This window comes from Mycteria americana, chromosome 5 (assembly GCF_035582795.1).
Source record: "Mycteria americana isolate JAX WOST 10 ecotype Jacksonville Zoo and Gardens chromosome 5, USCA_MyAme_1.0, whole genome shotgun sequence".
Classification (NCBI taxonomy): Eukaryota; Metazoa; Chordata; class Aves; order Ciconiiformes; family Ciconiidae; genus Mycteria; species Mycteria americana.
In genome coordinates this window covers 18,867,963-18,894,410 of record NC_134369.1, presented here as the reverse complement: position 1 = coordinate 18,894,410, position 26,448 = coordinate 18,867,963, and the positions used below count along the sequence as shown (strand labels likewise).

Sequence of the window (26,448 nt, the reverse complement as noted above, 5' to 3'; positions counted from 1 at the left end):
GGGTGGAGCTGATAGATGCAAGGGAGGGCTTGATCTTGGTCTGCTTCTGGCAGCCAGCACTAGCACTAATGTGTGTGATGGCTCATTAGTCATTTATGAATTGCACCCAGGCACCTGAAAGTCTTCCTGGGCATGCGGGGGGAGTGAGGGAGCCCATTTTACAAGGGGCTGGGCAGCAAGTTGTTTGCTTCATACCTAGGAAAGGAGCCCAGAGCAGATGACGTGGTTTCTGGCTGTAGCTCCACCAGCCTTTTTTGACGCCCCAGCTGCCCAGTGTGGTTCCTTACACTGCCACCTGGTTGCCTGGGGAAGGTGGACCTGAACGGATGGGAGAAGTGGCCCGAGGGGTGCAGGATTGTCCTTTGGGGGGTAGCAGGATGCTGCTGAGTTGATCATTACCATAACTGACTGCTCCCCAGCAGACTAACAGGCTTATCTGCTTGTGCTGCCAGGGTGAGTTTGCACAGAGATGCAGTCGCCTGTTTACCAGTTGGCATAAGTCATGCTGACAGCATTGAAAGCGTGGAAGAGGGAGGAGAGGACACTGGTGTGGGCACAGCCCCTTCAGAAAGTCCATGCCATGGATGAGCAGAGACCATGTAGGGTGGGTTCCCATGCAAGGCACCAGGCTTTCCCTCCCTTAACCTGCAACCTTAACATGGGGGAAAATGTCCTCCCCTTCCTCCGCTGAGAAAGATGGAGAGGATGAATAAAGCACACAGTCAGCCAAAGCAAACAAGTGGTGCTGGCCAGGCTAAATCCCTGTCCTTCTCACCACAGTCCTGGTTGCTTTTCTCTTAACTCCCAGCTCCAGGGTTCCTCGGAAAAGCATTCCTGGAGGCTGCAGAGAAGAGCCAAGGAAAGGAGACGCAAAGAGGTTTCCTGAAACCAAAGCCCCGAGGGGGACGTGTAAGAGGCGTGGATCGATAGCTGTGCTTCTGAGAGCCTTCAGACTCCCTGGATCAGCGATAATAGAGGGGTGAGCTCATTGCTAATAGCTTTGGTGGGTGTGAGAGCCAAGGGCAGCCTGTCCGTGTTGGAGAAAGGCTTGATACCGTCTCTGTGGCTCTGTTGGCAGCGCTGCCTGGTGCAGGAGGCAGCAGGAGGATCCTTTTTCATTACTTCTCTGTGCATGGACTGGTTTTTTTGGTGAGGAGGGGTATCAAGGCTTGGTCTTTGGCTGGGTGCTATCAAATGTGCAGTGGAGCTGGCAAAACAGCAGAGGTTATCTGAGCTAGATGACTCCTTGCAGTGATCCAGGTTATCTGGCTGGGTGTGTCTCCTTTAATCCACGCTGCTATATAAAAATACCCCAAAGGATGATTCCCCTGCCCAAGGAGGTTATTCCTCTTCCTAAGAGATCTCCGTACCACTGCTGCTCTGCCAGGCACCTGATTGCCTGGCTTTGGAGGGGTGCAAGGGGTATGCTTGTGGGACTGGGGTGAAACCAATTACCATCAGGAGTCTATGCACCGGGCCTGGTGCAGGAGGCAGGTAAGCCTCAGCTATTCCTGCTCACTGCCTGCTCCTGTTTTGCCTGGTGGTGTTTGCCTCCCCTGCACCAGCCTTGCACCCAGTGCTGCAGCATGGGGAACTGGGGGAGCATGGCGAATAGGATATGCAGAGGACTACTGAATTTTCCTTTTTTTTCTCAGGTTCCTGCAACTAAGCAAACTCATGAGAGCTGAAAGCACTTCAGGAACCCTGCGTGACCCAGAGGACTAATTATGGGGCCAAGGGAGGAGAAGGGAGGGCAGAAAGTTCACAGTCATCCAAACGCATTCCACTGTGCTGGCCCAAGTGACATTACAGCTACAGCCCCCATCGGCACCACTTAATCAGCCAGTGCCTTCACCCTGAGGGAAATTGCTCTTCTCCCATCTCTGACTTGTCCGTAGGCTCTGTGCTCCCCTCTCAGCGTGGTGCTCAGGGCTGAACCCATGGCTCTCTGGGCTCACCCTGCAGCAGGGGTAAGTGGCACAAAGTCGCAGGTACTTGGGCGTTTTCTCAGGGGCTGCATGACCAAAATATCCCAGTCATCTGCGACAATCTGTCCCAGAGGTTTGTAGCGAGTTAGAGGCAGGCATGCCAGGTGCTTGCGGGGAGCATCTCCTGCACATCCTGGCCATTGTCCCTAATGGATGGCCTGTGCAGCAATTAACGAGGAAAGCAGGGCAGGGAGAGGGAGCCTCGGCAGCACTTTGACTTTATGATGTACTTTTGCTTGGCATCAGCAAGGTCCAAGGAATGTCTCTGATGGGGGAAGGTTAATGCTCCCTGGCTGGAGACAAGGCAGTCTGGCCCTTGCTAGGGGCACCACCAAGTCTGCTGAGCAGCGGCTGTGTGGAGGCTCCCACGGCCCGAATGCAGACGCTTCGTCACTGTGCTGTGCCTGGGGGATGCCAGGCAAAGCTGAAGCTAAGCCTTGAAGCCAGGCTGAAGGAAGCAGCATTCCTGCACACCCCAAAATGACGGGCTGAGCCAGAGACGATTGCTGCTGAGCTTCTCTCAGCTCCCTGTCTTGGGGACCGCACACATGGGTCATAGATGGAAGGCAGTGGGGACCTGTCACTGACCTCTCTTGCTGATGAAGGGGATGGGCTGGGATACCACTAAGGGAGTTTTGGGGAACAGAGCAGGGTCTCCTAGAAGTGGAGAGGACTGTACCATCTTGTACAGCCACCTGTCAGCAGCCCAACACATGGTGCCTTGAGTTTGCCAATGCCCCAACCCAAACCTGGTCCCCAGTGGCTTTAAAGATGTGAAGGACTTGAACCACATGGTTCAAATGAATGAAGCAGGACAGATGTGGCTCTTAGGGGCACATGGAGCCCTTCCTTTCCCCAGTACCATGCGTGGACGGTGTGCTGGAGATAGATAAGATGGGAGCTAGACACTGCAGACACCATAGCTGATGTGTCCCTCCCAGCCAAGCTGCAGGAGGGCAGGTTGCTTGCAGAGACACTGAGCCAGCATGGCCTTGCTCTTGTGCAGTAATTTGCACCTGTAGGGTGCAAAAGATTTCAAAGCTGAAGCACGGAGGTGGGCACCTGCCCTTCCTCATGTCACACAGCCTGGTGGGGCCAGAGCCAGGCCGGGGGCTACTGTCCCACCATGGGCTATCACCTTGCAGACAGCTTCGCCCTCCGGAATTCTGTCCTGCATCTGTCCAACAGGGTGTGTGAGCAACTGTTGGCCTTCATCCCGCCCTCTTTCCTCATCGTCGTCCTCCTCCTTCTCCTCGTACTAAACGCCTGCAGCGGTGCTTCAGCACGCTTGCAAAATGGCATTCCTCCGGCATCGAGCATCGCCCCAAGTACTCCCGAAGGACATGAAATGGGGGTAAACTTCCTTTCCCATCGCCTGGTGTTGCACAGACAAAATTTGGGTGGTTTAGAGCTCCCGAGCCGTCGGGAGCTGCCACTAGAGGTTGCTCACATGCCTTGCTGCAGGCTGGGGGCTGCCAGGACTGCGGGGCGATGCAGGGCCAGGGCATGGCTTTTGCTCAAGACATCATAGCTCAAGGACTTCCCTCCAGCCCTGCTCAGAGCCCGGCTTTGAGGCAGGTGCCAGGGAAAGGTGTCCCACAAAGCTCTGGTTTGGGCCACTGATGACCCGTTGCTTCCTCCAGCACAGCCTGGCTTTGCTGTGCCTTTGGTTCCCGGGGTTGCCACCAGCCCTTGGCAGTGTGATGGATGCCGTGGGGCGGCAGTGGAGTCTGGGAGACGGGAGAAAGCCTGGCAGGTTGATCCTGCTCTCTTACGGCATCATGCCCAGCCAGATGGCCTAACGGGTTGACATTGAGGGGAGGTCACTGGGATGGAGGGAGCCCACAAATATGTGCTTACCAGGGCATGCAGGGGCTTCGTTTCCAGCCCGCAGGTGGATGTCCAGGCTCCCGCTTCCCTCTCTCCTGTGTCCCTGGCTGCCATTGGCCTTGGCTGAGGTTGATGCTGTGGAGCTGGGGACACCATCTTCTCCAAGGCGTGAGCCCCCAGCTCTCCTGTGCAGGGCTTTGCAGAGAGGCACTGGGGGCCCACTCATCCTGAATGGATGGAAAGGCTCCCCCCACATTAGCGGTGCAGGATCAGGCCCTTAGCATCTGTTACATAGAGACCCAGGGCAGGGTGGTGAGGAGAAGCGCCACAGCCCAAATCCAGACCAGCTGCCCGCTTCCATGCAGGGTGGATCTATTTGCACCCAACGCACGTCTCTGCAAGACACAAACCAGACGTGGCTGGAGGTACCCCAGGCATGCCCCAGCACGGGGGCTGTGTCTGCTCTCAGATAGCCCTCTTGATGTCTCTGAGGCTTCATGAAGCATCTTGGGTTGGAGTAACAGGCCCCCTGAAGACGGGAGGGTTGAAGAGTGATGCTGTGAAGCAGCAGGGTTGGAAGAGCTGGAAGAAGATCCTGAAGAACAGCAAAAGAGGGGGACTACGGGGCTGAAGCAGGAGCAGGAGAAGAAAATGCCATCACAATGCATCTCCTCCAGCTCTGCTACCAGCGCCGCGCTTGCTGCGTCCCAAAAAACTGTCCCCACGGCGGCGGGGCAGGCAGAGGAGCCGTGTCCTTCCCCAGCAGTGGCAGTGCTGGCACAGCAGCGCCTTGCAGACATAGATGCACACCTGTCAGGATGCAGCTCTTTTCCCAGCACGACTGGCTGTGACTCAGAGAGTGCCTTGGGGGAGCAATCCAGATGGGGAAGATGGTGCCTTTTTGTTGTTTGGAAATGGAGCCACTTTTTAACATGGAGGACTGTTTTAATTCACCCAGGTGTTTTGCAGACCCCACAGCACCCGCTGGGCAATGAGACACCCTGCAGGAGAGCTTCAATTAGTGTGGGCTGTGGGCGAGATGGGAGCAGCCGGGTCATGCCGTGGGCATCCAAGGGGCCAGCTGGATTTGGGCACAGCCAGATCCACACTGGCGTTCAACATGGATGGTTTCTGGAGGAGAGGATTTTTGTTTGCATGCTTACCCTGGTGCCATGAAATACAATTTTGGGAGGCATTTTCTCTTGCCCTGCTCCTGCCCACACAGCCTCCTGGCAGGGCAGTGAGCAGGAACAATACCGAGGGACTGCCAGTGTGATCAATGGGGGTTGCAGCATTTTGGGTCGGGGCACACATATTTAGTGGTAAATCCACAGAGGGATAATTACGTCTCTTTGTGGATGGCAGCTTTATTAAAAAGAAATAAATAAAGCATCTTTAAAGGAGAGGTGAGCGAGAGACACAAACCCCATCCTTGGGGCAATGCAGACGGATGAGTAATGGGGCCCTTTGAGTAAGTGCCTGCCTGGCCAGCTCTGAGTCACTGAGCAAACAGCACCAGCCTGGAGCCAGCAGCAGGGCTATTCTTAGCCGCTCGCCCGTCAGGAGATGCTGGTGAGGGAGAGGAGGCAGGTTAAGGGGTGTCAGCGGGGGAAAACATTTGCTTTCCAACTAAAAAGCCCCTGGAGCCAGCCTGAGGCTCGGTTGCAGTAACCCAGCCTGAAGATGGCAAGTGTGAGGATGAGGAGGGTGGCTGCTGCTGCACTGGGGAGCTCGGGCCAAGTTTCTCAGGGAGCTGGAGGGATGTAAAAGGCATCTGGGGAGACAGGTGCTCCTTGGCTGTGCACATCACCCAAAGGGACCTGGAGGTTCCCTGGTTCTGGGGACAGCAGGCAGCACAGACTGAGCATCACCCTCAACTGCCCCCTGAAGCATCCCCCCTTCCCACCTGCCCTGCAGGGTCCCACTTTGAGCTTCCCAAGAGTAACCTCCTCCGAGGCAGCCTGATGTCCCTGCTGTGGCTGGGGTTGCATCAGCAGGGAAGAGAGGTGGCAGAGGGGTACCGTGAAGGCCTGGGCTCAGTTGCACTTCTGCTCCTTCTAAATAAAGCATCTCCAGTCATACTGGCTCGAGTTGCTGGCTCAGCCCAGAAGCCTGGAAAACTAAATGACATCATCTGGGTACCGCCAGCAGATGGTATTTCCACTCAGACACTAAGTGCACAGGTTTCAGCTGAAAAGTGTGGCCGGGGAGCATTGCTGGTTTTAGGGAACCCCCTAAAACTGCCCTTTCTCCCTGCAAAGGAGAGGCAGGCAGTTGACCCACATTTTCATCTCTGCTCTCACTCAGAGCATCCCAACCCAGCTCCTCTGTGCCCCAAGAGGGACCTTGCACCCCAGGAGGGACCCCAGCAGCATCTCAGCTCTCTAAGCCCGTCTCGCTCCAACACCACGCAGCTGGGACAAGTCCAAGGACTGGCCCATCGGTTCTTTTCCCCCTATGCTGCCAGCGCTGCACTGGCCGCAGTGATGAGGGCTGCTCGCCCAGCGACTGGGGCCTGGTGGGGTCAACCACATGTGGCAGCAGGTCCAGGGCTGTGATTCCAGAAGAGGGGTCACGGGTGGGAATTTTGGGACTCACCTCAGTAGTACTGCAAACCAATATACTTACGAGCCTTGTCTGCATCTGCTGCCACTGAGAGCAAGGTATCTCACCACCTTGTGAAGTCGCATTGTAGAGAGGATGATAAGCAACGATACAAAGCATCTGCATCCCTCTGGCATTGCACAGGCGAGGGCCCGCAAGGGGACCAGAATTAGCCTTTCAATTGGGGAATTATAGCCTGGTGGCATAGGAGCAGGATTGGGGGCCAGGATTTCCACCACGTGCTAGTTCAGCTCCAGCTCTGCCTTCCTGGGTGGCCTTTGGCAAATAACCTGTCATCTTTGCTCCAGGTTTCCTGTTTGTACAAGCTGGGGCAAGTAGGATTCTCCTCTGATTTCCAGAGCTCTCTGGATTTGGTAGAGCTGATCCCCATCTGCAGGGGTACATGGGAAAGGAAAAATCAAGCCCAATAACAATAATTATTTTTCTCCTTCCTATGGGTGTTGTAAGGATTAGCTCATGTTTAGCAAAACTCCCTGTAAGTGCTAAGCATTATTAATGTTTTGGATTGCTCCAGGAGCGAATGTGGCTTTCCAGGGAGTGACAGGGTTTTTCCCTTTGCTGGCATGGAGCTGCAATGAAGTCGTCACAGCCCAAGATAAGCAGCATCCTACTTCTGTTAGGCGCAGGGTATAGGGCAGTGTCTGCAACACAAGAGCAGCCTTCACATTGCTTTCCATTGGTGTTGGAGGGGTGAAGCCCATCCCTTCTTGCATCGATGCACAACCAACAGGGCTCTGGATGAACACGCATCTCACTGAGGGTCTCAGAGTGTGGTGCCCTAATAAGGGCTCATCTCACTGACATGGCAAATGGCATTTCCCAGACATGCAATGAAGCGGAGTTGAGCTGGGGGTCCCACCAGGAGCAGCAGGGGACACGGCTGCAGCATTGCCTGAGGTCCATCCGGCAGCCAGGGCCGGAGGCCAGGTCACAGCCGCGGCACAGCTTGGGGTACACGTGTCCTGACTCAAGCAGGGGTGCATGAGTAGGGGTCAATTCATGCCCCCAGGTGCCCTCAGGGCCCTGACACACAGCATCTCTGTGCACCAGGAGTATTTACACTTCTGTGAAGCGTGGAAAAGCAATGCACATCACCTAATGCTGGAAAGCCTGCGGGAGATGATAAATTCTCTTTTCCAGGCTTCAGTGCTGGAAAAAGGTCCTGAGTCCTCCCAGGAGAGGAAACCAGCTTGTGGCTGGCTCAGACCCTGCCTGACCGCTCCAGCAAAAGTCCCTCCCAGGGAGCCCCCAGCTCTCTGGGCAGGGGTATAGGGGGCTGAAGCTCCTCCAGCTGCCAGACCCTGCCACCGTGGCTCTCCAGCTCTGTGGAGACGGGGCTGACTTTTGTGACCCCTTCTCCCCGCGCTGACTCAGCCGTGCCCCCGCAGTGGGTGGCCACAGCCCAGGGTGGGACGACGCAAAGGTAGACGCAGTACGGACTGGCAAGCTTTCAAAGAGGCCACAAGCTAAATAAATAGCCAGCAGCCTATTTCAGTGGCTGCTATATTTAGCTCAAGGAACATTTATTTATAGGCTTGGCAGCCATTCTGAGTCAATAAAAGCCCAAGAGCTGGAAAAAGGACGTTCCTGGGTTTCTCGTTGCAGTAATGGTTTCTGCTGTGCAAACCACGAGGAGCAAGAGGAGAGGCAGCCTTGGCACTGGGCAGGGGGAAGACGCTGTGGTGGTGTGGATGGGTGCTGCTGCCAGGGGACAGATCGTCCTCATACTTGTAGCCCCAGCTAAGAGCAGACACCCCACAGCATCACCTGGGTCCCCTCCCGCATGGGCGCTGCTGCCAGTGACACAATGGCCCAGCGGTCCCCTGGCCCAGAGGGAATTTCTCTCTAAAACATGAGGGGATTTAGCTGTGTCCATGGGAGCAGCATCACGAGATGTCAGCTCTGGGGACTCCACTGCAGCATCTTCCCTAGGGCAGCAGGTTTGGAAAAATGAAGCCAGGAGCAGGTAAATGGAGAGGGAGGTGGGAGCGATGCTCATTTTTCTGTATTAAATAAATTTCCCTTTCCATGTCACGCATGGCAACGGGTGGTTGAGAGAGGAGGGCATGCAAACAGCCCCTCTGAAGTTGCTAGTGGGGTCAGCCACACAGGAGGCTGAAGCTTCATGCCAGGCAGTGTAATTTCTACGCCAGCAGCAGATGATGGCAGTAGTTTCAAGAGGCTTTACAAAAGACTCAGCAATTGCAGCTGGATGAGGGGAGTGGATTTATAAAAGACCAGGGGATTTAGCCCGACCTGCGGAAAACAGCCGTGGGGATGGATGTCCCTTCTGCTTTTAAGTCAATAAGTGCTGCGGCTTTCTGGAGCCAGAGCTGCAGGGAGCCTGCTCATGCCTTCTCCTCCCTCCAAAGAAACCCTGCTGCAGGGGGGAGTGGGGAGGCGCTTCCACCAGCCTCTACTTGAGCACAGCCCAGCTAAAATGGGGCTGCTGGTCGGCACCCGCTGCTGTGGGGAAGAGGCGACGGCTCAGTTGGCTGTGGGGGGACCAGAGGATGTTTATATGGTTTAGCCGTAGTGTGCAGCAAGCGTGCGGCTACATGCTGCTGCCACGCCAGGAGGAAGGTGGGAGCAGAGCATAGCTGGGAGGCAGAAAAAATGTAATAATAATAATTATTATTAATAACAGAATGTATTTCAATGCAAACACTCCATGCCTTTGTGCTCTTTAGCTTGGCAATCTGTACCATCCCCTACACTTGTATATACCCATCAGGAGCAGGACCTGGCCAGTTCTTTCCATTAGAAAGGGGCTGCTCTGGTGCCTGCCTACAGCTTCAGAGCTGTGAACCACACACTGGACCATCCAAAACCCCTAGAGTGGTTGGTTGCAGTCCGTGAGCCCATGAATGCCCCAATTAATTTTTATCCCCCTACTCCCTCAGCCATGAGTCTTATTTCTGCTTTGAATTAGTCCAGCTGCAGCTTGAAGCTACGGGGCACTATACATAGACATGGGTCTGGCTGTGCTTCCAGGTCTGGCTGTGCGTCCAGGTCTGGCTATGTGTCCAGCTCTGCACTGGCTCTGGCCCCCATCGATGCAACTGAAGATCCAGCGCCCTCCCCAAATCCCCAAAGAGGACCCTCCAGCCTCACCCTGAGAAGGTCTGGCCCTCAAAAACCAAGGCTGACACCAGCTGTTAAAACACCTATTCGGGTATTTATTACAACACGTTGTTCCAAAATACAAAAGAAAGGAAAAGAAAGTAGAGGGTAGAAAAGCACTGCTGTTTACAGCCTCTGGTAATAAATAAATAAAGACGAGGCAGGGGCAGGGTGTCTCCCCGGGTCCGATGCTGGCGCTGGCCAAACAGGCAGCGAGGAAGGGAGCGTGGTGGGGCTGGTGGCCAGAGCCTCTCTTCCCTGCTCGGGAGTTTCCAGGTATGCCAGGGTGGGCGCAGACCCCCTCCTCATGTTGTGCTTGCTGAGGAAGGGCTTGATCTTGCAGGGGTGGGGGCAGGAGCTGAAGAGGCTCAGACCCGGTGTGGTTGGGACCTGCCTGTTCCCTCCCCGTCCATGGCTGCCCCAAAGGCAGGTGAGGTAGGAAGGGTGACGCCAGACCGGGACCCCAACAGGGGTCTGCCAGGGTCCCCCAAGAGAGAGGCGAGACCTGAGCTCTCTGGTGCGGTCTCAGAGCAACCTTGGAAATGAGTTCAGCACAGCATGATGAGAAGGATCCCAACCCACGGCGAAGCAAAGTCACGACAGAGACAAGAGACCATGCCCAGGCTGCTTGGAGAAGGGCGGTGTTAAACCCCGCAAATTAAAATTACTCTTCATGGGGCTGGCGCAGTACAGAGTGTTTCGTACCACAGTGCAGACGGGGTTCCTCTTCCCTTCCCCTAATGTCTCCTTCTTCACCTTACAGCTATCTGGAAACCTCCAGGTTGTACAAGGAGCCCAAGCGACGGGTGCAAAAAAAAGGCACCGGACTCTGTCTGCTTACGACACCCTGATTTATCAGCGTTGGATGAAGGTTGTATCCAGTCCCATGTCGGGAGCCATTCCCAGCCCCTTTCTGAATCCCTCGAGGTACCGGAGGCCGCTCACATCTCTCCTTGCTGCTCTGCCACTGAGCTTGCTCTAACACCAGCCACATGTCCTCCCCAGGCTGTGCTGTCCCTGGGCAGGGGGAGCTCACCAGCACGAGGAGGACACTCAAGCCAAGGAAGTCCAGGGCATGTGGCTAAAATGGGGTGCCAGTGCACAGGCTTGGCTGAGCAGGACGAGCTTTGCAAACCAGCTGCAATGGCAGAGCAAGAAGCCCCTGTGGGTGACAACGCAGCCTGTAGGCGCAGCCAACAGAAAAAGGTGAGAGGACCACAACCTGGAGGGAGCTGACTCCATGAGCTGGATGCCTGGCCAATGCTCCTTAAAGCTGTTACAAAGGCTTTAAGCTTTTGCCATTTAATCCTCTGTTCTTGGTGCCAGTGCATTCCTGCCTATTGAAAACATGAACAGGCGCCTGTACCAGGGAGAGGAGCCACAGGAAGGGAAAGGAAGGGAAGAGTTAAGAGAATGGATCTGCCCTGGGTTTGGGTGTCTTTATACCCTTAGGAAGCACCACCCTCCAGCTCCTCTGACAAGGGTTTGCTGGGCTGGATTTGCCTCCTGGGGCTTGGGACAGCTGGGAGCTATGCTGAGCGCAGCCCCAGCTGGGCTGCGGGGAGCAGAGAGAAGGTGTGATGGGGCCTTGCGTTTATTCACAACAGAGAAACAAAGAGCAACATACAAAGAGTAAGAAGCAAAAAAGTACAGAATCATAACCATAATAATCATAATAATAATCATAAATACTCAAATCTATCATTCATAGATTGCAATGACAACACTAATAGCTTATTATCATTAGTATTAAGGATGGGAGGGGGAAGGGGACAGCAGGAAGGGGTTCTAGGGGGCATCGTCTCCTAAGGGGCAGATGTAATGGAGATGGACATCCAAAGAAACAAGCAGACAAAGAGAAGGGCTGGGAAGGCAGCAGGGGCTGGGGATGCTGCTGCCAAGGCTGGGGACGAGCCTGCTCTGACCCAAGCCTCTTGCTCAGTGTTGCCAATCTGACTGCTGCCCCCCTGCCAGCTTTACTCAGCCCCCCGAAAGGCGGCCGGGAAGGAGGTAGCCAGGGGGCTCAGACCTGAGGACAGGCGGGGGCTGGAGGGAAGGGCACAATGTCCCTTCTAGCCTGAAGGAAAGCTATGGTTTGCTCCTTCCTTCGCGAGGTGGAAAGCTCAGCCATCAGTGCTGCCGGGACCGTCGGGCACTCAACAGGTTTGTTGGTTCCTCCCTTGAAAGGAGAGACCTTTCCTCTCCTCTGCTCACACTTCTGCCACTGCGGGTCCCTATGAAGAAATGCACCCTCATCAGTTGGCATGGAAAGATGATTTTGGTTCCAGTGAGGCTTTGGGTTGGGTCATCTGGCTGTGAGAGCCCATAAAAAGACTTGTCTGACATATGATGGGGAGGGCTACCAGCCGGCATATCCATCCTCGTGATAACTCACAGCTCTCTCATTCATGGACAAAGTGGTCTGTTAGACAGAGTCTGATTTTAGAAAATTATTTAAGTTAATTGCAAGCCACTCGGTGACCCTGATAGCTTTGGGTCAGCACTGGCAGGAGACACTCAGGCAGGGCTGCTCCATCAAGGCATATTTTCTGGATGTAGCCTTAAAATATTGTACATGAGAGGGCTTCTAGTGCACATGCCCAATGTAAAGGGGAAGGATGAATGCAAAGTACATCACAATAAGGCTGCAGAGGTGGGTCATGAATGTCTCTTGGCAGTTATGATCTACTAATATTAAAATCTACTTCTCTTTGCTCTGGTTTCAGAGGAGAGAGGAATCCCTAGTGCCTAAAGCCTCAAACATGGCTGAGGAGCATCCAGGGGATGGCAGAGTGGAGATGACAAAAAGCAAACCACATATTTGCCTCTTTGCAGACATTCAGAGTCTCATTCACAACATGTGCCCTCTCCTTCCTGACTTATTCCAGCCGCTTTTTTGCCCTCGTAACGCACCGTGTCAGCTAACAGGATGAGTCACATGACAGCTTGCTAGTGCCTCATCTCATCTCCCCACCTGGCTGTGCTGACCTGTTGTCCTCTTTTTATTAAATCCCTTGGAAAGTCATCTAGCCCCCTCTCCATTGCCCAAAGCTACACCTAATCAGTTCCTGCCAGCAACTTGCCTGACCTGAGCTCAGTGGATCCATGCTGGCACCAACCCTGGAGGACTATGGGATGGGCAGGAACTGAGCGATGTGGAGCAGAGATCAGCAGGCGATGACCCCTGGCATGCTTGGGAAGAGGTGCCACCACCAAGGGCAGCAGGAGGGGAAGGGGGACCAGCAACACTGCTTGGGCAGGAGGCAGGTGACACTAACCCTGGGCTTGGGGGCTTACCGGCGGGAGGACGAAGCCTTTTTCCCTCCCTCCTTGGACTTGACATCGATGCCCACTTAGGAGACCCTGCTGCAAGTGCAGCTCCTAAATAGCTGCCCAGCTCACAGGATGGACCCAAATGCTTATTGGAATCTAAAAAGGGAGCTTAGAAAATAGTGTCATTGTCCTTTCATGGCCATAAGGGAGAAATGTTCAGATTGGCAACACTGAGCTGGTTTGAGGTGGTTGCTGGAGGCAATGATGAGTGGCAGTGGGCTTTTGAGGGATGACTACGAGATCTCTCGCCCTCATCAAAAGCCATGTGGGGAGAGAGGCAGGTGGTCCCTGGCTCTCTAGCCTCCTCCGTCTCTCCCCGCCACACCTTGGGTAACCAGGCAAGAGCATGTGGGGGTCCCCAGCATCTCACCAAATGGACCCATGGGAAATCAGAAAAACTAAAGCTGCCTGAAGAAAGCGAGGAGCCTCCAGGGAGACTTGCCTCGACTGCAGACACAGAGGTGGCTGGGGAAGCAACCAGCTGAAGCAAGCAGCCCCTCCTCACACAATTGCAGCTCCTCACGCCTCTGCTTTGTGTTCAGTTTTAAACCTGAGATCATTTGGTTTTGTCATATGTAGTTTGATTTAAAGATAGAAACGAATGACGGGAGGAGGAACAAGGGAAAGGGAGAGAAACCGTGTCGACCCAGAAAAGAAAAAAACAACACACCAAGGATGACACAGGACACAGACATGCACGAACGGAGACCCCTGAGGTATTAGCTTTGCAAACTAGCACGAGACGAGGGAGAAAGCAAAGAGAGCCGCAGGCAGAGATGTGCTTTGCAGCGGAGGCAGTTCAGTGCCTACAGCTCCAGAAAGCAGCTTCTCAGCAAGCCTGACTTTGGGATTTGGGGGCAGGAGCTTGGCTCCCCACTGACACAGGGGGAAGCAGCCAAACGCCTCTGAAAATAAGTTGGTTGTGCCCCCCGTGTGCTTGCAGAGCTTCGTGTCCAGTCAGCTTATCACCTGCTGGAAGGAGGGCAGCTGGCCCGGAGGGGAACAGGGCTGGCGGAGTCCCGGCACCTGCAACACACACTCTCCATGAGTTTCTCGGATGTGAAGCAAAGGATGGGGGAAGCCTGAAAAACCACTGCCCCCAAAAGGAAAATGGTGCCCATACCTCCCAAGTAAGGTGGCTGAGGCTAGGGGGAGCTGAGGGGCTGGGGCAGGCAGGCAAGACACCCCTGACAAGAAATTCCAACTACTGCCAGCCTTCCCTCCCTGCCTCCGCTGCAGCAGCCTCTGATGCCTTCCCCTTTCCTGTGCAGCTGGAGGTGACATCCAGCACCCTTCCCTCCGCTCTGGGTGACTCCCTCCTCACCCTCTCCAGTGAGGATGGGCAGCCCAGGGGAGGGGAGGGGAGGGGGGCACGGCCTGGGTGGGGTGACGGCGAGGATGGGGACAATGGCTGGGATGGGACGATGGCTGGGATGGGGGTGATGGCCAGGATGGGGATGAGGAGAAACGAACAGAGACCAAGGGGTGAAGAAGCGGCAGCAGCTTCCAGAAGAGAGTTTTCTGGCTCAGTTTGTGTTGTAAGAAGGTTTTATGGTTTGCTCGTTCGCCCGTTTGTTTCTAGAGAAAGCGCCCAGAAGAGTCTCCTGTCCCCTTGTTGCTGTGCCTGGAGGGAAGGGGGAAAATCTTTGTCGTTGACATGAGCTATAGAAGGAGCCACAGGCCTCAGATATTGCTTAGAAACTCGTATTTCAGATTTAAATACCATACACAGTAAAAATAGAGCTGAAAGTACCGCCCCACATTGTCTGCAAATCATTGCCAGAATGAACAGCTTCAATAAATTAAAAAAAAAAACAAAAAAATTGAAATATTATTTACGTCTCAATAAAAATTGCAGTAAAACCATTTACCTTTTCCTTTGTGTGTGTCTTTTCGTTTTTTTTTTCTTTATATTATATATAATATATATTTATATATGTATAGGGCTGCTCCAGTGCAGCATTTTTAGGATACCTAGCCAGAGAAACACGAGGGAGCATGCTTAGTGCACCAGGGTGCAGGGAAGGGGCGGCTGTGGTCCCCCCCACAGGCACTGTGCCCCATCCCCACAACCAAAATTGTGACCCTTGCCCCTTCCCACTCAAATTTTATGCCCAAATTTTGAGCGTGGGTCTCTGAGGGCTGGGACCCCCTGGGGATGGGGGGCAAGGACCGGTGTGGGTGCAGAAGGGACACTAAGCATCTGCCGTTATGTTTCCCGACTCTGGAAAGACTCGTCCCCCTTCGCTTCGGTTTCAGTGCGTGCGCTCCCGAAAATGCACACACAGGTATAAATACTACCCCCCAACCCCGCTGCCCCCCTCCCCTCCCCCGTCCCCCCAGCTTAAATATCCCCCTGCCCTGTCCCCATCCCTGCTCTCCAGGCGCCCCGGGGGGGGTGTCAGGACACTTCGATGATCTCCATGCTGCCCGAAAAGCTGGACTGTTTGCCGATTTTGCCCAGCTCTTCCCGGGCCCTGCCCTCAGACATGGTCTCCTCAAACTCCATCTGGCAGCTCCTCCGCTTGAACTGCTTCTCGGCGCCAGCCTCCTCATGCCAGCTGTGCCGCCCGTCCCGCGGCTCAGCCCGTGCCTTGTCCCTCAGTCTGATCTCACAGCCGCCTGCCACCCCACTGCAGCCGAACGGTGGTGGATACGGGCCAGCGCTGGCAAACAGGCTCCCACTGCTACCGCCAGCGCCGCCGGAGTCCGTGCCGAAGTACCAGCCAGCCTCGCCAGAGGGGGTGCCAGGGGACTCCAGGTGCACCCCACTCCAGGTGGCAGTGGTTGTGGCGCCAGGAGCGGTGGCCGGCTGGCTGAGCCGCGGCGGCAGCCCGTCCTCGGCACCGGGGCTCTTGCGTGCGGCGCAGGCCCCGCCAACGTTGAGGCTGAGCCCATGGGCCGGCGAGCCCGCCGGGTGCCGGTGCTTCCGCCGCTGCCTCACCTTGGCCTCCAGCAGGAGGTCAGGCCCACTAGGCCGGTCGGGGCTCTCCGCCCCTGGGGAAAAGGGGCCAAGGCCACCAGGGCCCGAGGGGCTGTCTAGCTTGCAGAGTTTGGGGGCGTCCCCGGGGCCAGGGGGTCCAGGGGGGTCCTGCCGCAGGCCGGGGGAGTAGGCGGACTTGATGTCCAGGGAGAAGGAGCGTTTCAGGCGGTTGGTGTCCTGGATGCGCTCAGAGGAGAGGTGCAAGCCGTTGAGCCCCTGTTGCAGGGCGGTGGGCGACAGGACCTTTGGGGTCCCACCTTGCCGCTCAGGGTCGCTGTGGGGGGACACCGAGCCGGCGACTCTTGGCACCTCCTCGGCCTTCTCTGAGGTAGGTGGGGAGGGGTGCCGGCTGCCCTCAGCCGCCTCTGCCAGGTCCTGCTGGGTGTCCCCCTCGCTCCGGTCGCCCTTTGACTTCAGGGCCTTGAGGAGCTTCAGGCTCCTCTCATACTCCAGGAGCTGGCCCAGGAAGTTGAAGTTGGGTGAGATGGATGGGCGACGGTCCTTAACAAACCTGCCGAGAGGCACAGACAGCCCCAGTTGGTGCTTGGTCCTTCCTTGGACCTGCGGGTCACCCCTACTCTCTCAGTCTCTTTGGGGAGAAGAGGCATTGTCCAGGACCTTCTGACCAGACCCTCCAAAGAAAGGGGTCTCGGGGAACCATGGGACCTCGGGATGCCCCAGGGGTAGAGCTGGGACTGCCTCCCCCCTCTATTTTACCGCTCCCAACCATTCCTCATTGCATGCACTTTATGAAGGGAGGTTTGGTTTGGTTTCAGCGGGACTCAGCCAAGGCAAGAGAGAGCTCCAAGGAGCTCCTACCCTATCCTTCTGGGCTCAGCCTGCTTTCCTTCCCTGGAGTGAAGCATACCAGTGTAACCCTTCCCTGCCCTCTGGGGAAAACTCACCTGTAAGCATCATCTGATGACATACCCATGGTCTTCATGATGTAGGCAATGGCAATGGTGGCTGACCGGGAGATCCCAGCCAAGCAGTGCACAATCACCTGGCAGCTGGACACCTTGGCCTTGTCTGGAGCACGGTAGAGGAAACAGAGAGAAAAGCATCGATGACGTCACAGATGGTGAGTAAAATTACTCTAGCCTCCATCCCCAACCCTCAACCCCTTTGTGTGAAAGAACAAGGGTTTCTGGGAGTAAGACCATGGAGGACAGAAGAAGACTTCAGGTTTTGAAGGCTGAGAACTGGAGGGTCTGCAACCATTGTAACAAAAGCTCACCAATGAATTCAATGGACTTGTCCAGCCAGGGAAGCAGCTTCTCACAGTAGTTGTCATTGACAGGAATGCGCATGAAGTGACTATCACAGATGAAGTCTGGCTTGGGACAGGAGTTGCTGGCGTTGAGGACATAGCTTATCCCGTTCTGTGTCATCAAGTCCTGGTAGGAAAGATGCGATCGAATGATCAGCTGAGTTCAGCCAGCATCGAGTGCTGAAGATCTGCCTTGCCATGCACTCCCTGCCTTTTCCCATCCCAATATTTTATCCTGTGGGTCTCCCACCGCTGCCTTGGCCTAGTTGATGGTAGTACAGCAGAGACCAGCTGAGAAGGTTGTGTCAATTTAGATGACACAGGTTTGAACCTCAGCAGATCTTTAATTTGGTCCAAGTAAAAGTAAGCAAGACCAAAGACACCTGGAAGGGGGTCCCAGAGGGGAAAACCCAAGAACCCCAGTATGAGAGGAATAGGAAAATACAAGAAAGAAAATCAGCAAAAACTCTGGCTGAAAGCTTTGAAAGTATCAGCTGAGGGAGAGAGGAGGCATCTCACCAACAGAGTGGCACGAGTCATTGGTAGCACCCTATGTCAACCAATGTCAACCCATGTCTTTGTTCCCACACCCCTCAGAAACGCATCGGGAGTTCTCACAGATTCGTTAGTTGTTCACAGTTCTTCACTGTGAACATACACTCTTGTGTTGGGACATAGGCAGCTGGTGAGGGGAACCAACTCTTCCCCCTTTCTGACACTGGAGTGAACCTGGACTTGTTTTCTGTGACTTTTCTGCTTTGGCCACTCAATGGCCACCATCACTGCCCATATTTCTGACTCAATAAAATGCAGTGGCAGAAAGGACACCTTAGGTAAATAGGGTCAGATGAAAACTGCAATGAGGGGATGAGGTTTGACCCACGGGCCATCCATCAGGGAACTGGCTTGCTGGGTGTGTACTGCTGCATCCACACCAACCTCCATTCCTTCCCTCCCAGGGCTACCGCCAGCTTCACCTATATGTGGTGCTGACACCAAATTTATGGCTCATCTGACCCCTGTCTCTTTCCCTGTCCCATCAGATGAGGTATCACCTGTACAACTGGGGGCAGGTTGCTTATAAAAAATGGGGGAACATCTGTGCCAGCTGCTGGGTCTCAGTGCCTGGTGTGCACTGTTCCAGGGAAGACCCAGAATTAAACAGGAGAAGAAAACATGGAGATAAAAGAGTCCTCCCACACGTCAGAGTGCGTGGAGCTGTGATGTGGGATCTCTCCTTTGCAACATGCTGGAGAAGAGAAGCATCGCTCATGCATGGCCTCCGCAGTTGACCCCGCTCTGCTGCCTATGAATAGAGCATCTTCTGGCCACATCGTGGGGATGGCAGAAAACACAGCTCCAAAAGATGAACAAAACCCTCCAAGGAGGTGGGGAGGGAAGGAAACCATCAACTTCCCTGCCTGACATTGGCTCCTCAGGAGACCGCACCGGGATTTCGGCCCTGGATCTCCAGCAGCCGGTTCCTGCCTGCCCCAGCAGGCTCTGCAGAGCCCAGCCTCGGCTCGGCGGAGCCAGCCCAGCTCCCAGGCCCACATTCTTGGCATTTTTCTCTTTCATTTCCTTCTGCTCCCCATATACAATTTCTCTCTCCCCCCTTTCTGTCTCCAACCCCCCTCTGGCGTCATGGTCCCTCTCCCCCCGTGCCTGCCCCAAGCGAGGACGCCTGGCTGGCTCCCTCCTGCCCGTGGTAGGCAGGCGCCCGGCAGCATTTTAACTGCAATTCCTCTTTCTTTCTTCTCGCCCGTTATTTTTCCTTTAAACAAAATTCCTTCCCTGGCATGACATCACAGCACAGCCCTTCCAGCACCTTCAAAAGGGCACTGTCCCTCTTTCTCCTCTCTCCCCACAGCAAAACTTTGCTCACTTTTGGGCCTCCTGAACAAGCCCCTGCCCCTGGCCAGAGCTGCCCGTCCTGGCACTGCCACGGCAGAATAACCCAGCTTGCTCCCACTCTCTCTGGCTTCCAAGGGATTGCAGGGTTGCTGAAACTGGTGTTATCTGGCAGCCTGGCTGGCTAGGTGTGTGGGTGCAAAGCTGGCTCCTGTTCCACATCTCCTTCCAGCGGTGGTTACTCCCCCTCCAAGCCCAGGTGTTTTCCTGGCCGAGCTCCTCCTGTCCCTGAGTTTGCTATGGGCACTTGGGAAGAGTTTGACCACCCCAAAGGTCATCAATATAAGATGACTCATCCTGTGACCACCCTCCCCTATTCTGCCGGGCTCTGCCTACGCACTCCCTGCCTTCAGCCTCCTGGTAGGGTAAGACCAACCATGCGTGGTCCTCCCACCGGCACAGGAGTCCTTAATGCCCTCACCCCTCTGTATGGCTGGGTTCCCAGATGGCACAGGGCGGACATGTCCCCTCAACAGGGCCGTACCTTGTTTAGGACGTCCTTCTGAGAGCCTAGGTAGAGATGCGGCAGGATGCGTGTGGGGCCAACATTGGCCACGGGCAAGCATGGCTGGGAGATACTCATTGGCAGGATGGCAGCTGGCTTCCCCTCGCAGAGCCCTGGGAAGCAGGATGAGAAGGTGGCAAAACCTCCTGCGGAGAAAATGGGAACATTGAGCTCATAGCAGTGAGGCTGAGACCATCGATACCTGGCACACCGAGGCTTGGGCAGGGGACAAGGCAGTGATAACCCTGCAACACTGAGAACAGAGCCTTGAGGAGCAAAAAGCCACCAGCCATCGCTAACCAGTGCAGACACATTGTGATGACTGTGCCACACACATGGAGAAAGGAATAGAGACCCAGCTCTGATTTTTTGTGCCGCAGCTGGATATTAATGCACACATGAGGCATCCCACACCCCCTCCTGCTCTTCGCAACTTCATTCAGATAAATGACAGGAGGAGAAAGTCCTTTTCTTGGCTGCCTACTACTCTGAGGACACCCAGGGTGACTTTTTGATAGCAAAACCTGCCAGGGCAGGATGAAAACAAGCAAGGCCACCGAGGCACAAAGCTCCCCGGGTTGGGGAGGTCAGCCCAAACCTTGCTGCAACAGCTACCCTTACACGTTGCAGTTTCTGAGAGATGCCCCCTCTGCCCAGCCCCGCCAAGCCCATGATTTCCACCACATCAGACTGGACCGGCACATCGGTACCTGCAGGCCATTGCCATTTTTCACGCTCTGACCTTACTGAGTGTGACAGCAAGCAGCGCCCAATCTACTGCACCAAGCTGCTGGGCAGTCACCCAGCTTGATCATCTCGAAGCCCTATATTGAGAGAAAACCCCCAGCTGGGGCCGCGGTAGGTGGCATCTGACAGCCAGAGGTATCACCACGGTGTCTGGCACGGTCAAAAGCACGGTCTAAATGTGAATGAGCCTGCCTGAAAGCCAGTCCCCAGCTCAAGCTGCAAGGCACTGACTTGGTGGGCAGCTCGGGGAGCTGTTGCACATCCTGTGCGGTTGCATAAGGCCACTGGTGACCCTGATTTGCTCTTGCTCACTGATCCCGTTGTCCGGGGTAGAGCTGGGTCTGGCTAGTGGTGGCCCAACCTCACTCCCCTCCAGCTGAGGACATCTGGGCAGCAGCTTGGTGCAACGGAGAGGACCTTGGGTCGTATCAAACAACCAGTCTCCCTTGAGGTCTTCCCAGTCGTGTGAATGAGCAGATGCAGCTTGACATCAACCAAAGGGCAGAGAAGACTTTGGGGCTTGACCTCCTCTGACTGTCAGAGGGACCAGGATGCCCCCACGAGATCTTTCTGAAAGTCCATGTCTCTGGACTCAGCACCATGGGAATCCCCACAGCTAAACAAGATCTTTTAATGAGCCTTTAGTAATGACCTGTCCATTCAGTCTCCCCGTCGGAAGTAGGACAGCCTTGGCACATTCTCAATTTACCTTCTCCAGCACCTTGCCAGCATTTCTGCTGACCCTCCTGGAGCACCTGGCTGCTGGTGTGGCGCCCAGGCTCTGGCGGGGTATGACTGGTGCTGCAGACAACCCACCCCACGTGTTTGGGAGGTGAAGCCAGAGCAGCGCACAAAATCATGCTCACACTGGGAACATCCAAGGTCCTCCATCACCCTCCATCTCAGCAGCTCCTGGTGTCAGCTCCCACTGCCCCAACAGGAAGGTGTCCTCCCACCAGCCTCTTTCCTCCCCTCTCTTATGTTTTCCTGGCTGGAAGCTAACACAGCTCCCAGCTTCAAACCCAGCCAAGCCGGGAGGGGTAGAGTTAAAGCACCTTATCTTCTCTAGCACTTCCTTTTCTCTGGCTCCCTCTGAAATGACATCACCTCTCAACTGGGACATTAAATCAGAGCGAAAGCAGGAGGCCCAGTGCAGGTGCAGCGCAGCTCCAGTTACTGCTCATCCCTGTGCTGTGTCCCCATTGCCAAGGAGCATAAATCACTGGCCAGAGCCCTGTGTGGACACGTGCAAACTCCCTGCTTTGCCCTGCACTTGAGCACACACTGCTGGTGCCTGGGGGATGCTTGAACAGAAACCCTGCAGGAAGGGTTTCCTTCAGCTGCCCCCAGGGAAGCCTGCAGCACACGGGGTTGAGTGGGGTGCCGATTTGACCCCTGGACTCGTGCAAAATAACATGGGAATTTTTCTGAAGGAACCCGGCACATTTTTGGGGAGCAGGGTGCAAGCAAGCACAGTCCTGGGGATCGGTGCCTGCTCTGATCCCCAGGTCCCCAGCCTCTCGCGCTCACTCATACCCATCAAGAGCTACCCAGGGCTGTGTATGGCTTCGTATCGCTCTTTAAAAGCCAGGAGCACAGGGTGATTTCATAGCTAAAGCAGGTCAGGGCATGCTGCTCCTTCCCCCTTGCCTGCCTCCATCAGCAGCAGATCCTCTGCCAGCCCTGCCTGGGGAAGTCCAGGCAGGGGCAGAGGGGCTGCAAAGCAGGTGAGGATGTTTGCAGAAAATGGCAGCAGCACCCTTGGCTGTGGTGCCTACCCCGGCACACTGCCAGCAACCGGAGGATGCCAGCACCTGAAATGATGCCCATAGCTCACCCTGCTTGTCCCAAGCAAAGCCTCAACCCTCTGTCGGGTGCCCAGGCATGCTCCCATCCCACCTGTCCTCATTTCCCCCATGCTTGCAGCTGCTAAGGGCAGCCCGGGCTTGGGGGAAACCCTAGATATGGGGCCGGGTACCCGATGCCATCCCAACCTCAAAGCGATGCTCACCCCACCCCACGCCGGCTGCTCTAGCATGCCTTTCATTTTTAGAAAGCAAAGCAGCTCTTCAAAACAATCCCAAAGGCAGTGAATGTCCCTGGCCGGGCTCCAACCAATACCTGGGCTTTCCCCCCTCCATACCCCGGGCCATGGATCCCGGCATTTGCTGGGAGAGAGCAGCAGAGCCCCATGGGGTGAGGAGCCAGGGCAGCACTGGGTCTCTAGTCTTTCCTCTTTTATTCACAGTGCTGGTGCCAGGAGTGCCGTTTCTCTTGGCATGTGGGAAATTAAGCTCAGGAGGGATCTGTGTATGACATGGAGTGGGTGCTTAGGGATCTCTGGTTTCTTCTTGATGCTTCCCTTGAGCCTGTCGAGGGCTTGCTGGGGAAGAGCTGATCCCTGCACGGCATGGCCCTGTGCGCTGCTCATGGCTCCAGCACTCCTGAGGGCTCTCAAAACCATTCCCTGGAAAAACCAGTGTCTTCCTGCCTCCTGCAACTACCTGAGGCAGAGATAGGGCCCAGGAGGAGAGGGGGGAATGTTTGGGCACAGGAAACCAGGCCAGAAGCGAGGACACCTTCACTGCTCCTGCTGAAGATGGAGGAGCCAAGAACGAGCAACAGGCAGGTCTCTGGGAGGGCTGGGGGGTGAAAATCACCCCCCAGCTTTGGGGGGTTCATTCAGCCATGCCCCCAGAGACATAAAAACCCTTAGCAGTGTCCAGCTCAAGGTGGGGCTGAAGAGAAATGCAGCTTTCAGGAGGGAGGGGAGTCGTGTCACCCCCCCAGAGGAAAGAGGGAAACCAAGACACAGGGTGTTGGAGCAACTTAGTGCCAGAAGACTGCAACAACTGAAACCTCATTTCTTCCTCCATCCCGGGCTTTGGTCACGGGGTGCTGACCCTCCCTTCCACCTCCAGCTCTGCCCTGCAGAGACCCCTCTCGGCCAGCCCCTAGCCCTGCTCTGCATGGCCCTGGCAGCAAGCAGAGGAGGGGGGAAAACCCCACAACTTCTCCCCCTGCCATCTTTGCCAGGCCCTCCCCTCTGCACGTTTTCCAGCTGAACATATTATGACAACCTCCCAGTGAAACTGGATTTGTTGGGAGAACAGATGCCACAGAGGGAAGGCGGCCAGCCCAGGAATCCTTCCTGAGCCCATCCATCAGCTCAGGGGGAGATACCAGTAGCATCCTTGAATAAGCCCCTGTGGTACCAGCACTGCTGCAACTGTTAGGGAGCCCTGCGACTTTTCCCCTTGAGCAGCAAACTGCACAGTGAGGAGCCCTTTTGTCAGTCTCTCTTTGCACCAGTGGCTGCATAAGACCATGAGATGGCTATAATCAAATTGAACAAAAAGCCCCAGTGCTGGCACTGGACTGATGGGCATGGAAGGAGATCAGAAGGTGGAAGGAGAGAGGTGTTGGACTGCTGAGCTGGGACCCTGCCGTACCTGGGGACCCCTCCATTGCCTTGGCTGTCACCTTCAGGTGGTCTCTGGGGACATGCAGCTCATGGTTGGGACACTGACAACATCTCAGTTATCACCCATCACCTGCAAGTTGCCCTGCTCCCCTCTCTGCCAAGGCAGGGCAGCAGTGGTGGTGCAGGGAGGGTGACACAGAAGGTGACAAAGTCCTGGCTAGGGACAGGGACGTGGTGTGGCATCGTTTTCCTCCTGGTGCTAAGCCCCAGCTTTGGGGATTTACAATCTGTTGAGCTGCATGGGATGTTAGGGGAGATGCTGCTGGGGATAACAGGGAGGTGTGGGGCACATTAAGCAGGGCTATTCCAGCTCCCTCCTGCTCCCTGCGTCCCTCCCTGCCCTGAGGCCGTCTTCTTAGGCTGGAGGTGTAAAGTGGAGACAGGGAACGACAAGGCTTGAAAACCCTCTCATGTCTCGCTTTGACGGCCGCAGACTGCCCATTCATCTCCAGCCCCATGGACTCACCTCCTTCAGAGTCCCTTGAAACAAACCAACAGCTCTGGTCTCAATGCTGCACCCCGCTGGCTGCAAGAAGCTGCAAAAGGGTTGCCCAGGGCACCTGCCTCACCCCCAAACTGCTCTTTGGGAGAGCCACGTGTCTCTTGAACACCCCCAGCCCCATGAGTCTCCTAAATGCCCCCCCCAGCGACACACCGAGTGGCAGGGACATGTCCTGTTTGCCAGCCTCCCATCTGCATGGTGGAGCGCATTCAACCCAAAGCCCCCCAGCAGGAAACAGGTACGAAGAGGTGACATGTCACCCCACTGTGCCATCAGTCTGTGGCAGCAAGGAGAAAGAGAACAGGCACAGCCGGAGCTGCAAACCCTCCCTGGGCCAGCAGCTGCTGCACCCCACCTCCTCACCCCCAGCTCTCACAACAGAAGCTGGCAGGAGACCTACAGGGGGTATTAAAGAGGTGGTTTATAGCCCACCCTCATTGCTCCTATAATGACTGTTAAAGAGCAGCAGCCAGAGCTGCTCAGAGAACAGTTCCCCATGCAGGTGCTGGAGCTTTTGCAGCAGCCCGTGGCCCCACCAGTGGGTTTCATGCCTGTGCTCGTGCTGGAGACCCTCCGCCCCCCTAAAGCTCCCAGCGGCCGAGGGGGCTGAGAGAGGCCAGGCTCTGCCCAGCTCTCATTAAAATGCCTGCAGTGGCTGAGAGCTGCTGCCAGGGCAGCACGTGGCGAGGGGCAGTGGGGCATGCAAGCACGCACGTGCCTCAGCTGCTGCTGGAGCAGCCACCACGCCAGCACGGCTCCCCCACTGCTGTGCTGGCCTGGTGGCCAGGATGGTGCCTGGATGCCTCTTCCCAATCATCCCAGCCCCCTGGGGACACGCTGCTCCCAGTGCCCTGACACACCCATCCCCAAGTGTTAAACCACCTTGCTTGAACTGAGGCATGGCAGGAGATGATGAGAACTGGGGTGACCTGCAAAACCCCAGCCCTCACCTGCATCATGCTCAGCCTTGGCAGGGCAGTGAGCCTGAGCGTTCAGCCGAGCATCTCTGCAGCAGGTTGAATTAAAGGAAGGAAAGCAGAGGGGCCAGGCACACCGCACATCAACCCCCAGAGCCGCTGGGAAAACCCTCTTTGCAAAATGCCGTCTCCCTGGCTCTCGTGCTGGGTGGGAGCCTGTTGGTGCCGGCAGCTAAGCCGGGTGGCGTGATGAAATACTGCTTACTGCCACCCTTACTGCACTCTGGGAAGCTCCGGGGCTTTGTCAGCACTTCCTGCTGCCTGGGACGTTTCTGAGTTTTCCCCCTGCCTCCATCCTTGCTGTTCCCCTCTCAGCACTGCAGCCTCCTTTGCTTTTCCCCAGCCCTGCCAGCAATGCCTGGTGCAGGCAGCCCTGCCAGCGACGCCCGATGCGGGCAGCCCGCTTGCTTGCATGCCCTTCCCACCCGCCTGGGTGAAAGCCCGGTGCTCCACAGCCTGGCCAACTCGCCCTCTCCTGGCTGATGCTATTTTACTTCCACCCGTCTCAGTGCATTGGTGAGAGATGTCCGGTGCCCGCCTAGTCCCCTGTCCCCCCTGTGTCCCCCTGCCCAGCCTCTGTGCTCTCCCCCAGCCCGGGTTTTACCCTCCTTTCACTCGGCACCAAATTTCATCACCCACCGCTGGCTCCTTTTTTTTTTTTCCAAGCAGTGGGGATGAGAAAGCCGATGAATCAGCCCTATTATGGATTCATGTGAATTCCCTGTTTCCCCAACAGTCACCCCGAACAGCCCCTGCCTATCTGCTGCTACATCACCCTGCTGCCTCCCAACCCGTGCCAGTCCCCCCTGGCCTCGCAGGCTGGTCCCAGACCTCCCTCCCGGTCTCCCAAAAGAGCGGAAAATGTCCTTAAAAAAAAGGAAAAGCGGCAGAAAGGAAGCCCTCCACCCACACAACCACAGACATGCTCCCCGAGCTGCTGGGCTTGATTTTCCTCCAGTGACTGTGCCTGCTTTGGACCAGCCTTACTCATTCTAAGTAAAGAAAAATGTGTCATTTCCAGGAGTGACTTATTACTAATGACACCATCACTGGGTTATGTGCTTCATGCCACAAAAACCTGTCAAGCACTTTTAGCAGGCTCCCATTTTAAGTGGTGATGGAGGGGAAGTTTCTTGATTCAACCCTTGGGTAATCTAGGTCATTCCAGAC

The 26,448-nt window shown here is 55.6% G+C and overlaps 1 protein-coding gene across 2 annotated transcripts in view; it reads right to left on the bottom strand.

The window, feature by feature from the left end:
* Window positions 1-9,601: 9,601 nt before the first annotated feature.
* DUSP8 (dual specificity phosphatase 8) overlaps window positions 9,602-26,448 on the bottom strand; it is a 48,605-nt gene continuing 31,758 nt past the window's right edge. For both annotated transcript variants that reach the window (XM_075502341.1, XM_075502342.1), the window contains 4 exons: window positions 19,548-19,714; window positions 17,120-17,279; window positions 16,788-16,911; window positions 9,602-16,393 (listed from right to left, as the gene is read on the bottom strand). In XM_075502341.1, coding sequence (XP_075358456.1) covers window positions 15,301-16,393; window positions 16,788-16,911; window positions 17,120-17,279; window positions 19,548-19,714 — 1,544 coding nt within the window. In that variant the 3' untranslated portion in view covers window positions 9,602-15,300. The remainder of the gene's footprint in view (window positions 16,394-16,787; window positions 16,912-17,119; window positions 17,280-19,547; window positions 19,715-26,448) is intronic.